At 37.1% G+C, this 15,488-nt stretch overlaps 1 protein-coding gene across 1 annotated transcript in view; it reads right to left on the bottom strand.

Annotated features, from left to right (window-relative positions):
- Positions 1 to 11,445, bottom strand: part of LOC106058761 (guanylate cyclase 32E-like) — a 76,274-nt gene extending 64,829 nt beyond the window's left edge. Inside the window, exons 1-2 of the mRNA XM_056021472.1 lie at positions 11,296 to 11,445; positions 6,731 to 7,405 (exon numbers count right to left, since the gene is read on the bottom strand). Of these exons, the coding sequence (XP_055877447.1) occupies positions 6,731 to 7,364 (634 nt within the window). The 5' untranslated portion in view covers positions 7,365 to 7,405; positions 11,296 to 11,445. The remainder of the gene's footprint in view (positions 1 to 6,730; positions 7,406 to 11,295) is intronic.
- Positions 11,446 to 15,488: the final 4,043 nt, after the last annotated feature.

The raw sequence follows: 15,488 nt of genomic DNA, 5'->3' as shown, positions 1-15,488 counted from the left end.
GAATTGGTTTAGCACCTTGACATGTTACGACTTTACGCTACTGCACAAAAGTCGCTGCATAAAAAGACCATTTTAAAAAATGTGTGTGATATTTACATACAAAAGGCATTATTAGCCTTTATAAACAAACAGAAATGTTTTCTTTTAATTTTAGCAGCTAGTTGACCAGAAAAAACACCTTTAACTATTATTTATATTTGTTGTAAACATTTCTTGCACATTTTATCAATATATTTGACTTAGTGATACTGAAAATACACAAAAATTGTCCATTTTTGTTAGCATATTGTAACATTGCCTCCCTTACATTTACATAATTGTTTTAGAATTGGTGTATTTTTCTGAAAAAATCGCTTGCATAATTAATTTTATAAATTAAACGGTTTGCTTTTAGAAAACTAAAAGTAGCCGTTGCACCTAAACTTTTCAAGCCGCATTTAATGATGAAATAATATTATTCATATCTCTTCTAGTTTTCGAGATCTGAGTGTGACAGACGGACAGACGGACAGACGCACAGACGGACAGACGGACAGACAGACAGACGGACAGACGGACAGACGGACAGACGGACATTTTGCACAAACCTAATAGCGGCTTTTTCCCCTTACGGGGGCCGCTAAAAAAACACATAGATTATCGGCCCTTCCTTTATTCTGTACAACGGAAACACCAAAACGTTGTATGGATTTCTGGCTCTATCTCTCTCTCACTCTCTCTCTCTCTCTCTCTCTCTCTCACTCTCTATATATATACATGTTCAAAAATATGTAGACAAAGAAGGAATAGAATTACAAATGTAATAGAACATCAAGTCACTACTTTCAATGAAACCAAAGAAAAAAACATATTCTTGATACTATGTGTAAATTAAACATTTCGTTCACTCTGCGTTCTTCTCTCTTCCTAATTAGAGTTTGACATTTCTAGATTTCCGAGGCTTAGAAAAATGACTCGAGTCTGCCTCTAGCCAGTGACTCACAACTTCAGATTTTTAAAGCGAAACAATTTATCGTCTGCGGGACTAATCCCAAGTCATTTTTAGAAACTTGTCCTCGAACGTGCCCCACAGTGAGGGATTGTCTGGAAGGCAACTAGAAACAAAAGTCTGACATGATGACGTATAGTGCCCAGAGTAAACATTCTTGTTTTTAGCGAGATAGAATTTTCAATAAAATGTGTAGTTTTTCTTTGCATTGTGTGAATATAGTGAGCTACAGTGTCTATGGCAGACTTGGATATGGGTTAGACAGAATGATTTGTTCACTATAGGCTTATATTGCAGTTTCGTTTGGTGACAGATGTCAATCGTCTTAATGAGAAAAATCATTGGGCCCTACCAATACATGACTAACAGTTTAATTGTATTGAAGTTGTAAAGCGTATGTAAATTTCAATGTTGTCTGTTGCATTTGACGTCTCGGGAGACGATCTTTTTCATTTGCAACTTCTTGTGCGACGAAAGAGGCCAATCCTTGATACACAGTTGCGGTCACACGTTCGCCATATGTAATCACCAGGCGCCGTTGTATTTTCTCCCTTCTATCTGCTGCTGTTGTATATGACATCTGCAATCCGAGACCCTTCTTTCTGCTGCTGTTGTATATGACATCTGCAATCCGAGACCCTTCTTTCTGCTGCTGTTGTGTATGACATCTGCAATCCGAGACCCTTCCTTTGTGAATCACGATGGCCTGTGGAAGATGGCCAAGTAACAGGGGCCGTAACACAACAAATATCTTTATAAATTTTGATTTTCATGTTTTGTGGAACTATTTCGAAGTAAAATATTTGTAACCATCGCCACCGTTTTCCTTTAGCGTAATCATTCATTCAAATAGTAACCTTTATTGCGTCTTGGTAATTTTGTAGTAATATTATAAGGTTGTTGGTAGTCATTGTGTGCTTTGGTCAGCGAGGTCATTATAGGTCTTTGTATTTTACTTACAGATTATAGGCGGTAGAGGTAGAGATCTTCAACTGATAAAGTTATAGGAAGAAAATATAATGGCCGTTTAGTTGGTCTTTGTAGAATGCATTTTATAGTTAATATGTTTACAATCTAGTACAAGTTTTTGTTTAAATTTAATATATACATGTGATTGGACATATTTAAGAAATTATGTAAACGTAGTTCAAGGCTTATGTTTTTATTATTCATTGAAGAACAAACTAAAGGTGTGCAGTTCTCCGTGTTGTGTTTGTTTACTTCTGAGATGTGTGCGGAGCCACATGATAACTGGATTTAGATTTTAAAAAATCTAACTCAAGTGAAACACCTAGAGCAGGGGTTCTCAACCTGTGGGTCTGGACCCCCTTGGGGGTCGATCGACGATTTGCCAGGGGTCGCCTAAGACCATCGAAAATATAGATTGTTTTTGTCTACTCTTCTATTTCTGTGTGTGTATGTGGGGGGAGGGGTCGCGGCAGAGTGGGGGATTGTAAAAAAGGGTCGCCATGCATAAAAGGTTGAGAACCGCTGACCTAGAGTGTTAATTAGGCTGCTACAGTAGCGAAACACACAAAGAGTTAAGGGTAGCGAAAGTACTAAGGGAAGAAATAACATTCTAAGTACCAAGGGTAGGGAAACACAGCAAGTACTCAAGGTAGCGAAAATACTCCACGTACTAAAAGAATCTTGCTTTCTACACACAAGTTAAATTCCCCAGGCTGTCATCTACTACACACTGACTGTATCCGCCTTTCAATTATTCTCTGTTGTAAACAAGGAATCAAAATCTTATTTCTCTTCGGACTAGTTCAATCATACAATCATTCACACTAATAAGTCACAGTCACGGTAGTCCCGTAGTACCATAACCAGAACTAATTGTTCGTTTTACAAAGAATTGCTTTGTAACAAAGCTTGTATCAACTCTGTCTGTCTGTCTGTGTCTGTGTGGTAAAAAGTTTTACACGTTATTTCTCCCACACCCAAACTCGGATTTAGTTGAAACGCTGCACAATTATTCATTGGCATAGACAATGCATGAATCCATTTCAAACTAAAATAGCCACTTAGTCAATTAACTACAGGTTATTAAATATTTTGTTTGATACCAACAAGGGGCATTAATCCTTTAGTAGTCACAGATATGGCTAAAAATGTGTACGAATACCGAGTGGTATAAAGTTCTAGTCTCTGAGAAAGGTTTGAACTTTGGAAGACTGAAGACGCTCCTGCATCAGTCTCATATTTGTGCCTGTCTCAGAAATGCGGCATATGTCTTCGATTTCCGCATGTCTTAAAAATGCGTCAGTCATAGATTAGCACATTTCTGACTTTCACCAAAGTGTCTCAGATTTGCATATGTCTCAGACAAAGTGTCTCAGATTTGCGCATGTCTCAGACTTTCGCCAAAGTGTCTCAGATTTGCGCATGTCTCAGACAAAGTGTCTCAGATCTGCGCATGTCTCAGACAAAGTGTCTCAGATCTGCGCATGTCTCAGACAAAGTGTCTCAGATTTGCGCATGTCTCAGACAAAGTGTCTCAGATTTGCGCATGTCTCAGACAAAGTGTCTCAGATTTGCGCATGTCTCAGACTTTCGCCAAAGTGTCTCAGATTTGCGCATGTCTCAGACAAAGTGTCTCAGATCTGCGCATGTCTCAGACAAAGTGTCTCAGATCTGCGCATGTCTCAGACAAAGTGTCTCAGATTTGCGCATGTCTCAGACAAAGTGTCTCAGATTTGCGCATGTCTCAGACAAAGTGTCTCAGATTTGCGCATGTCTCAGACTTTCGCCAAAGTGTCTCAGATTTGCGCATGTCTCAGACAAAGTGTCTCAGATCTGCGCATGTCTCAGACAAAGTGTCTCAGATCTGCGCATGTCTCAGACAAAGTGTCTCAGATTTGCGCATGTCTCAGACAAAGTGTCTCAGATTTGCGCATGTCTCAGACTTTCGCCAAAGTGTCTCAGATTTGCGCATGTCTCATACAAAGTGTCTCAGGTGTGCACTTCTCTTAGATTTATAATATTACCATTTGAAGGTCTAGAACTTGTATTTTAAAAGTATGTATCACCATGGATACAGTTCCATTGGCTAACTCCCTGCCAAATGTTTACAGTAAAAATAAACATCTCCGTTAAGAAATTGTTTCCTTTTGGTCGTTTCTCGCCTGGTTCTTAAAGCATGAACGTCCCTTGGATTGTGTCGTTTCTTTATCGCGTAATTTAGTTCTTTTTAGACATCGTTTCAACTTTTTTATCCGTAGAATGGGGTGTGTTTCCGGTTTAAAATAAAAGGAAGTGAAACGAATTAAACTGTCCAAGAATTGCCTGGAAATGGATGCTTTTCGGTTTCTTCTCTTTCGGCCTTTTTCTTTTTCTTTTTTTTTCATCATCAACACACCTCGAGGGCTAAAATTATTCAAAAAACCTGAACTAGGCAAGTGCGTCTACACCGGCACTTAAAAAAAAAAGAAGCGTTTTTGTTTTTCTAGAGTCTTTTTTATATTTGTTGTTTTTGCGGTTGTTGTTGTTGATGTTGTTTTTTTAGATCGCAATTGAAAAATGCTTTAGGACTTATTTTTACTCATCCAAACAGCCACGAAGTTGATTAAGAGAGTAACAAAAAATACAAATGGTTCAAATCTAATTCGTAGCAGAAGTAAGGGGAAAAAATCAATTTTGTAACTCAAAGGACTTTATTCAGGAACTACTCTTACAGTTTGGACACATAACAATCTTCATTAGTGCTAAAATAATTAAATGTCCTAGTTGTATCGTTCTAAGTTTGAAAACGTGGCGTGTTAGTGTACCTCATAAAGTGTTGTTTTTTTTTTAAATCGTTTCTTAAATTCAACAAAGCATTTACCTAAAATAAAACGTTTAAATGTATTTAAACCTCATTGTACAGTTAGGACAATAATATAGAATCGTATATAGAACATAAAACCCTTCTATTTTAGAGTAGAAACTCGCGTGTAATTTATAAAATATAAGAAATCTGAACATGAAATCATGTCGGGAAATTATACATTGAGTTGAGTTATTTAGTTAATTGTACATTGAGTTAAGTTATTTACTTCATTGTACATTGAGTTGAGTTATTTAGTTGACTATGTACAAATCAAATATGTGATTTAGTGCATTAAGATATAAATAATATATTTAATGACCTTTTTGAAAGTGCATCCATTTAGCCAATCAAAGGTGTACCTAACATTAGTCAATTACAATCTTTACATCAGGTCCTGGTGACCTTACAGTAATTGTCAGGGTGATAGCCCCCCCCCCACCCACCCCCCCCACACAAACAACGACCGTGTCCCACAAGAATCCAGACGAATGCTAATGGCATCTTTAAAGTCCTCTTTACTTTGTATAACAAAACCGACTCATTAAACTGTCTAGAGAGATCGCGGCATTGGGACCCATGCTAGTCTCAATTATATAGGCGTCCAGTCCGGCAGGAATCATGGCCTATAAATCGGAACTTCAGGCTCTCTCAACAAAGCTAAAAGTACTTGTTGGTACTGTAAATATTTTCCAGGAGATCAAAACTTCAGTACGCTGTTTCTTATAGAAATACCGTGTAGTGTACTCTGTTTAGTATAAACATTACTTTCAAAGGTTTTGTAGAAAATAATGTAATGGTTGTTTTATAAGGCCTATTCTTTGGCCACAACAAATTTTAAAACTTCTCAAATCTATATTTCAAAAAGAATGTCCAATGAAAAGACATTTTCCTGCTAATTAGTCTAAACTATTTTGTATTTGATCCCTAAATGTCAACAGTGACTGAAGTCACGCTGCTGAATGATGAATTATTAAAACTCTGCGTGATATTTGCATCATGTTGGGAAATGATTTGATCGATATATGGTTGGTTCTGTTATTAACCCCTTCAGAACTGTCTCAAGAAAAAAAAAAGAATTAACCGGAAATGACGTGTATACACCATTTGTCAAATTATACATTACTAGCATGCCAGTATTTATGTATTTCAAATGAATTGAGTAAATTAATTAAAATCTTTACTTTTCGATGTTCAACATTGTAAAAACAAGACTGTTATGTTTCTACTGCCTATTACTGGTTTTGATATATATTTTTTTTTTTTTTTTTTTTTTTTTTTTTTTTTTTTTTTTTTTTTAGCAAATTAGGCTCAGAATTTTGGTAAATATGTGTATGACTAACTGTTAGATTTAGTGTGTTTGTGTACGTTGGAAGACGGGAGAAAAAGTAGCTATTTTTTTTTTTAAGTTTTATTTTCTTTAAAATCTAACCCTAAAATATTTAGCTTTAGATGTATTTAAACTTCAAAAGACTTTTTCAAACATAAGTTTGAGCAAATAGCACAAAGTTTTGTTTACAGAATAAATCGTCCACAGCAAGTCCACATAGAAATTCTAGTTCATCCTTCTGAGTGTGTCCCCTTCTTATGCTCTAGCTAAATACCGTTTATACTAAAGGAGTTCAGATCACACAGCCTACACTTATAGATTCATATCATGTACATATACTGCTCCAGTTAATCAGATTTCGTTCAAACATCAAACATTTCATTTAGATCATGATTACATGTATTTGATAATTGATTTTTAGTTTTTTTGGCACATCAGCACAATTTAGGCCATGTCGCGCCCATAATCCCTCAAGGTTTATTTCCCCTTTATACCTCAAGAGCTAATTGTTATACAGCTAAGTAATTAAAAATAAGGTCCATTCATAGCTTAAATGATTACATACAAACGCACTTAGAAAATGAGCAAAAAGATGACGAACCTGTGAGTAAATTTAATGAGGTAAGGTCCGAATTGTTGCCATTGCCCAATAGGAAGGCCAAAACATAACCAGGAAGCAGTGACGTGTCATTGTTGATGACCGCGATGGCGTAGGTCATGGCACCGGAGATCTTAGGGCCGGCGGCTAGTTCCGGGTTTTTGGGCCTGGTCAGTGAAGTGATGTAACCCAGCACAATTCTAGTCCTGTTGGCTCGAGTTGTGGCGTTAGTGGTGGTGACAGCCGGTGTGGATGTTGGCGTTGTAGTTGACACAGTGGTGAGGACGCTGGACGACTGAGATGCTGTGGAAGTCACGACTGGAGTTGTTGTTGATGCAGCGGCGCATACCATCAAAAATAGCAGGCCGATAATACTCGCCCTTAAGAATTCATAAGGATTTCTAAAAACCACTGAAGTAGAACCTGGGGTACCAATCTGGTTTCTTACTATCCAGAACGTATTAAGATTTAGACAACCAGGACAGTCTCGGGCTAGCGGAACACTCACTGGCTTTTTGTTATGGACTTTCTCAAGCACAACTGTGTAGTGTGACTCACGTGTGGAGCACATTATGATTGTATACAGCACATCGATACACTGTCTCCTACAAATATCCATAGCTGACAGATTCTCCATCTACATGGTGTGATTTCTCCCCACAACACAGTTTGGCAAAGCTGCAAGTTAAATTTTATTTAAAAAGTGAATATTAGCATAGAAAAGGGTAAAGACAGTGTTTCCCAAACTGTGTTTCAAGGAACCCTAGTGTTCCGCGAGGCCTGATGGGTTGTTCCATGAACTACTGGAATAATTAACTCGTAGGCCACCATGTGAATTAATCTCGATAAAAAATAAAGTGTCCCGCCAAATATTCAGAATGTGCGAAGTGTTCCGTAAAAGAAAAATGTTTGGGAAACACTGATCTAGTGTATGGTCTAAAATTGAAAACAAAAAAAAAAACTTACTTTATGAATAATTAAGTTAAGAGTCTAGTGGCTAGCTGTAAAGAATGTCCAGTTTAGAATGTTGACTTGAAATTACCTTACCATGTACATAGGATTTGTGGCCGAGTGGCGTAAACCGTTTGACTACCTAATAAGGGATCGAGTTCTGATCTCGACTTCTGATGACCTGTTTGCCTAGCACCTTAAGGCAGCACCGACCCCCCCCCCACACACACACACACACACAAGTCCACAGAAAAGATTGGGCCACAGAGAACTGACCATGAAAGATTGGACCACAGAGAACTGACCATGAAAGATTGGACCACAGAGAACTGACCGCGAAAGATTGGACCACAGAGAACTGACCACGAAAGATTGGACCACAGAGAACTGACCATGAAAGATTGGACCACAGAGAACTGACCACGAAAGATTGGACCACAGAGAACTGACAACGAAAGATTGGACCACAGAGAACTGACCATGAAAGATTGGACCACAGAGAACTGACCATGAAAGATTGGACCACAGAGAACTGACCATGAAAGATTGGACCACAGAGAACTGACCATGAAAGATTGGACCACAGAGAACTGACCACGAAAGATTGGACCACAGAGAACTGACCACGAAAGATTGGACCACAGAGAACTGACAACGAAAGATTGGACCACAGAGAACTGACAACGAAAGATTGGACCACAGAGAACTGACCATGAAAGATTGGACCACAGAGAACTGACCACGAAAGATTGGACCACAGAGAACTGACAACGAAAGATTGGACCACAGAGAACTGACCATGAAAGATTGGACCACAGAGAACTGACCATGAAAGATGTGCTAGGCAAGAAGAATATAGAAGAACACTAAAATAGTTTAAGCTGTCGATGTCGTACAGCCGTCACATCAACCTACTCTGTTCATCTTCACGGCTGACACCTATGTATCCAAATGTTTTACTGCTGTTTTTTAACCTTATGTATTTTAGTTTTGGCAACTGGAACAATTGTCAAGAAATTGTTATAATGTACAATGCTTTATAAAAGTGAAGACAGCTTACAATGTGCTCTAATCCATTCAATCACAATATTAACTTTATAACAGCTAAATGTTTAAATCACTTATTTGACCGACTGAAGGATCTGTTGTTACTTCTAAACATGAAGACTTTAACAGTTCAACACTAGCATCAGATTTCACAATTAAAAGAAATAATTTATTCAACAAAACAATATGCACGCTAAGGAGTATTGTGTTATTTATAGACGAGGGCATTATAATTATCAATCCAAGATTTAGGAGTCTTTCAGTGATGTCTGAGCTCTCTTTCAAAACTTCCTCTATCTTCAAAATCAAAACAATAAATCATCAAAACAGCTTCACTACCTGTCTCTACAGTTTTTTACTTGTCTCATTTTAATACAAATACATATAACATTGGTCGACTAGCTATTTAAATGTGTGTAGCGAAGTGTGATATGCTTTACTATATGTTAATAGAAATAAAAGATGTTAAGAGAAGGAAAGATGTTTAGAGAGATAAGATATGTTTAGAGAAGTGTCATACTATCTTTAAACTATCTTATCTTTAAACCATCTTTCATTTCTTTCTATAATTGAACCTGTCGTGACCTCAATACAAAGTCAAAAAACATGGCTGTCGCCGACTCCCCAGGACAGCAATATTCTGTGTGAGCTAGAAAGTTATTGGACTCTACACAGCAGACATAACTAATGGGTCTCCAACATAGATCTTGTTAGCAACAGAAGTGAGAGAGAGAGAAACTATAAGGCTATGTTTCAACTCTTAGAGACGTCTGATATTTTGAGACGTGACTTGGAAAATGGTAAAAATTCATAGGTGATGATGTAATATTAGTTACAGGGGCCACAACTCAGAACCACACAGAAGTGTTCACACCTGTTGTTCACTCAGAAAGACTTAAGTCTATAGATCTCCATTTTCATTTCTACAAAAAAGAACACATTTATAACTAGGTACATACAATACACAATTGGTAGATGTGACGTAGACATGTTTAACATAGGTATAGCCTACAAATAAGACTAAAGCGTTCTTCTCAAATAGTGCAGTCTATGGGGCAGTCTATGGGGCTGCAATGGGGCAGATGATGTTAAGTGCACCTTCCTTTGCCAACTGTTGACGAAAGGATCATGCATCCAGCACAGAGAGTAACTTTTTGTAGACCCACTCCCTCAATTAATTTTAGGTACTCATAAAAATAAAAGATAACAAGATTAGGATTTGATCTCTAATCTTCCGCGTTTAAAAGCCTAGATGTTCTTCCCTCGGTCACCAGACAACAGTGCATATAGGTGAGAGCATGAGGATGAGGATGGACAGAGACTTTAAACAAACAAACACCACGAGTTCAGTTCTCAACATCTACACAAAATAAATAATGTCATTGTGTCAAAGTGTGTCATCCAGTATGTCATCTAGTATGCCATCTAGTATTTCATGTCATGTAGTATGTCATCTATTATGTCATCTAGCATGTCATCTAGTATGTCATCCAGTATGTCATCTAGTATGTCATCTAGTATGTCATGTAGTATGTCATCTAGTATGTCATCTAGTATGTCATCCAGTATGTCATCTAGTATGTCATCCAGTATGTCATCTAGTATGTCATCTAGTATGTCATCTAGTATGTCATCCGGTATGTCATGTAGTATGTCATCTAGTATGTCATCCAGTATGTCATCTAGTATGTCATCTAGTATGTCATCTAGCATGTCATCTAGTATGTCATCTAGTGACATTGTTTATTTGGTCATCTGAAGTGTAGTCTGTTGACCACGAGCGTGAAGGACAAATGAGACGACTCAGTAATGTCAATGTGTTTGTGTCTGATATCAACTTGTTTTTAATTAACATCTAATTTCATATGCGTGTACCTTGTAAACAGAATTTAAACCAATTTTTTAAATGTATCTAAACATTGAAATGCAAGCTAACACATGTTGTGTGTTGTACGAAATAAGACACTTTGTTTTCTTTGCCTTCTTAAAAGAAACTCAACACTAACTGTAGCATATCAAAGTGTGTGTCTACATAATAATAATACAGATCTATCTTTAGAAACTTCACTTTACCAAAATTGAAAAAAAATTACCTGTCAGTCAAAAATGTCAGAGGAATCAACATTTATTAGACTGGCCAGAAACTTTAACATTATTTTTTTTTAATATTTGTTTTCGCATTTTTACCGACAATACTTTCAATCTTACTGTTGACACCACCTCCGTGGTTAAGAAATAACTGCTTTGAGTGTGCTCCGTGCTTGTAATATATAAATGAAAATCTGGATGTATGGCAGTGCGTCTACTAAGGGCCTTACCCTCCACAAACTCAAAAATTTTACTTTTTCTTTACTAAAATATTCATATTAAATATTTTTTTAAAAAATGAGGTTAAATGATCAAATACTATATTTCTTTCTTTTGACATGTTTCTAGATATAAGTATAATAATATTATAATAATTATTTCTAAAAGGTGTAGGGGCCTCCACTTACTAAAACCCGGCCTGATAAATCACATTACTTTCAAGCCGTATCATACTCACATTTCTAAGAAAACTAAATACTTACTTGAAGACTTTCTTCCTTAAAATAAAGTCAAACAGAGAATATGTGTCAAAATTCACAGAAATAATAAAAAAACGAATATCCATATTTTGGCACAGATCATAATATTTATTTAAAATATTTGAAAATAGTACTTTGATCCTTCCAAACTATCGCTACTTTTAGAAGGTATCACTGTATTGGACACTGTCTACTTGTCGACATTGTTCACATTTTCCCTGTAACAGAGCTGAATCCTATCCCATCAAAGAATCGACTCACACAATAATTTCCTCTTTGTGCTTTGCCTACACCATCGCTAAATAAAAATTCAGATAAACAAAGAACTTTCCGAAAAACAAAACATAATGGACAAAATGTTCGGTCTAAATGCCTTTTTAAAAAATAAATGTATATTAATAGTCCGTGGATACTCTCCCTTGCACCATGCGAGTTTCTCCCCCTTTGAATACCCTGGAGACTGATCGCGCGACACTGGCTAAAAACTGAAGGGGGTGGGGAGTTCATGCCCTCGGCTGCGGCGTTGCTGAAGTGAAACGCTTTGATTTTCATACGACCTTCTGTTACATCATCATAGGTAGACTAGTGAACCAAAGGATTGTACCATTACCCGTGGACAGCTCGGATACTTCGGGGAAGTTTCTATAGCATGTACATATAACAGCATAAGCATTTAAAAAATTGTCTCTATGTATTATGAACTGTTGCAATGAGTATGCATTACATGATTACAACATAAGTCATTGCAAATATTTAAAATGACTTACAAAGTTTTTAACATTGAATATTTCTCAATCTAAACGTCGGTGCTTTAAAAAAAACAACAACATTGTTTTCTATTCAGTTTCAGAATATTATTTTGGAAGTGACGGTTCTTACGTTACAGTGGAAACATCTTGCAGGACAGTAGGAGATCAGTGCTGCGGGGATTCGAACTTGGCACCACTTCCTGCTTAAACTAAGACAGTGATTACTTCATAACTATTTTTTTTTTATTTTTTTTTTTTTTTGCGATAAAAAAAATACTGCTTGGTACTATGTCTTGGTCGTATAGACCCATGTATATCTTGGTCGTATTGACCCATGTATGTCTTGGTCGTATTTACCCATGTATGTCTTGGTCGTATTGACCCATGTATGTCTTGGTCGTATTGACCCATGTGTGTCTTGGTCGTATTGACCCATGTATGTCTTGGTCGTATTGACCCATGTATGTCTTGGTCGTATTGACCCATGTATGTCTTGGTCGTATTGACCCATGTATGTCTTGGTCGTATTGACCCATGTATGTCTTGGTCGTATTGACCCATGTATGTCTTGGTCGTCTTGACCCATATTGACCCAATCACGTACGCCTGTTTAGTGACTTGTCAAAATATTTCTGGTCGTGTTGCATATTTATTTTTAAAACGTTTACCTCCCCTGTCATACATTTACCACATTAGGTGGTTATTGCCCTTTAATATACAAGTGTGTGTGAGAGAGAGAGAATGTAAATACATTATAAATACCAAGTGATGTTTATAGCTAGCCACTGTCCAACTCGATTTAAGCTTGCGTTGTATGGGTCCAAATCTGAATGATAATACTTTCAGAGCGGAAGGGTCAGCATTAATTTCATGCCTCGTGTTCGCCTCCTCTTACAGCCACCCTTTCCCTTTAGATGACCACAAGAAGTGGCCTGAAACAGGAGACTAATGAAAAATGTCCAGTGACACTGACCAGATTAACGCCTACACTCTGGGGTCACTGTGTTTGTGTTGCAGTGGTTCTAGGATCACATCCCCTGGTCTCTTTGCGAGCAAAGCGAATAGCCAAACACATATCTCATTCGATTCATTGATACCTAAGATTCATTTCTCATCTGAACCAATTTTTTTTTTGGTTTAACTAGCAGCAAACTTTGTACTCTTTGCAACTCGCCCGTGATAGCTGCTTTTAGTTGTAGCTTAGTTGTATTTTAGTTGTATTTAGTTGTAGTTCAGTTGTAGTTGTATTGACTATTAATACTTGACTGGCTTTTCATTTAGAGTTTTAGACTATCCAAACGTGTAGGCTTGATACTAATAATTCAACTAAACCTGGGATGTTTCTTTAATATGAACTTCTCCAGGCGTTTATAAGTCTCCTTAAATGACTGGCTTTATCTTTTTTTTTATCATCATCTAGTCTTGCCTGTTTTCTAGAGACTTTGTTGGTTTCTCTTGGGTTGTCATTCTTCTTGTTCGGAGAAGTCTGATACTAAAGTCAGTGTCACCAAATGTGTATGGGCAGTGATGGATTTAATTATAGGCAATATAATCTATAGATTAGGATACCCAATGAAGAGGATTAATATCAGAGGATTATACTAAAGATCATATTCTTTTTTCAAATGATCTAGCACTAGGGCGACTCATTTCCCTTTGCCAATACATTTTGTTTTAAATTGTATTTTTTTATTCGCTTGTAAATCCAACTCCCTAAAATCGGCGGCAAATTGAACCTGATCTAATACTGAATAGGCCAAACAGAAACCTATCCAGAATCAAAACTTTCCATCTATAGATGAAATATCACGTGGTCCTAGTGAAATTTGTAGAGTGTTTTTCCTACGTTGATATATGTGTTTTTGTATAGAAGAGAGCTAGATTGGTGAGTGATAGGTCCTAATGGACGAACACCCGAGAAGGTTAAAGGGCTTATAGTTTCATTAGGTCCCAAGATAAAGGTAACAACATAACCCAAGTACTAAACGACCTCCAATTGAAAAGGAAACCAATATCCGGCCACGCCGATCAATCAAAGGTCCTGTAACCTTGACCACAGTTTCCTCCAAGCAAGTTCAAGTGACTGCACCAAACAATATCGTAAAATTAACGGCTGTCTTCTCTCTGCCCTCCCCATCACCTGGTGTTCCACTTACTAAGTATCATTCTACGCCTGAGTGATGGTGCACCTTCCTGATGCTTGCCCTGTGCCCTAATGGTGCAGTTTTGTTTGGTGGCTTACAAACTGAGGGCCAAGTTGTAGATATGTGTGTGTGTGCATTTCTTCACTACTTCATCGTTGATGAATACAGGAAACTGTTCTCCAATCTTTTCATCTAAGATCTGATAACGTCAAAAGTAGTAGATGAATGGAGCAATGAAACATGGGGGAAGGGGGAGGGAGTGCAATGAAAGTGTGCAGTTGTGAAATTCAAAGCAGAACACAACACAACACACTGTAAAATGCTGAAACGGTGAATCTCAAATTATTACAGATTTGGATCTATGACGAAAAAACAGCCAGCTTTTTGGTCTATCCGGGTTAAAGAATCCAGAAAGCGTTGATATGGTATGTGAGTTTGTAAGTTTTATGATTTGTTTTCTCTTATTAGCTCTGCAGAATCAAAGTTTCCTAAGCTCTTCCGTTTGTAGTTCAGTTTTTGTTTTGTTTTTAATTTTATTTTGACAACATTGAAAGTTCAGTTTAGCGTCCGCCACAGATAAAATGGTAACTTTGGTGTTCTTTGTTATATTTAATATGAAACCATGAGCATATAAACAATAATTATGTGATGACAGGAAGAGTGGGTGAGAGAACAAGGTTTTAGTGAAGAGCGGTCAATGAGAGGTCAGTGAGAGGTCAGTGAGGGAACAGACATCTTGACATTGTTTAGGTTATCATGACAACTCCCGATGGCTTGCCCAATAATAGGAAACAAAATGAACAACATTGATAAGAAAAATAAATTAATATTTATCTCATATTGGTACACATACGAACACCAGCAGACGTTCGTATAGCAGACAGCGGGGAAGGGAAGGGTCCGTCCGAAAAATAATTATGAACCACTGAAAAGAAAAATATTATTATTATCATGTAACTGGAACAAAATCTTAAACTAAATGTGCTACATAGTTCAGTATATCGAGACACTCGAAGAATGTACAGGGCCCTGATGTGTGACATTCACTAGAAGTTCAAATATAGGACACCTAGTCTAGAAGTGGGTCTCAAAATGCTTGTAAGCTCTATTTTTAAAGTCCATATAAACAAGGTAAAATATAGCAAAAGGGATGTTTATTTAAAAAAAAAAGTGTAAATTTGATGTTATCCAATAACTATGAGGAGTACAGGTACATAAACCTTTAAAATATGTTGGAATGTGTATCTAGTTAAATAAAACAACTTAAACTATGCTAACATAATGAACTATTGCAGCTTCGATC

The sequence above is a fragment of the Biomphalaria glabrata genome, chromosome 2 (assembly GCF_947242115.1).
Source record: "Biomphalaria glabrata chromosome 2, xgBioGlab47.1, whole genome shotgun sequence".
In the NCBI taxonomy this organism is placed as follows: Eukaryota; Metazoa; Mollusca; class Gastropoda; family Planorbidae; genus Biomphalaria; species Biomphalaria glabrata.
The sequence above is the reverse complement of the archived record's forward strand: the minus strand, read 5'-3'. Positions and strand labels throughout refer to the sequence as shown.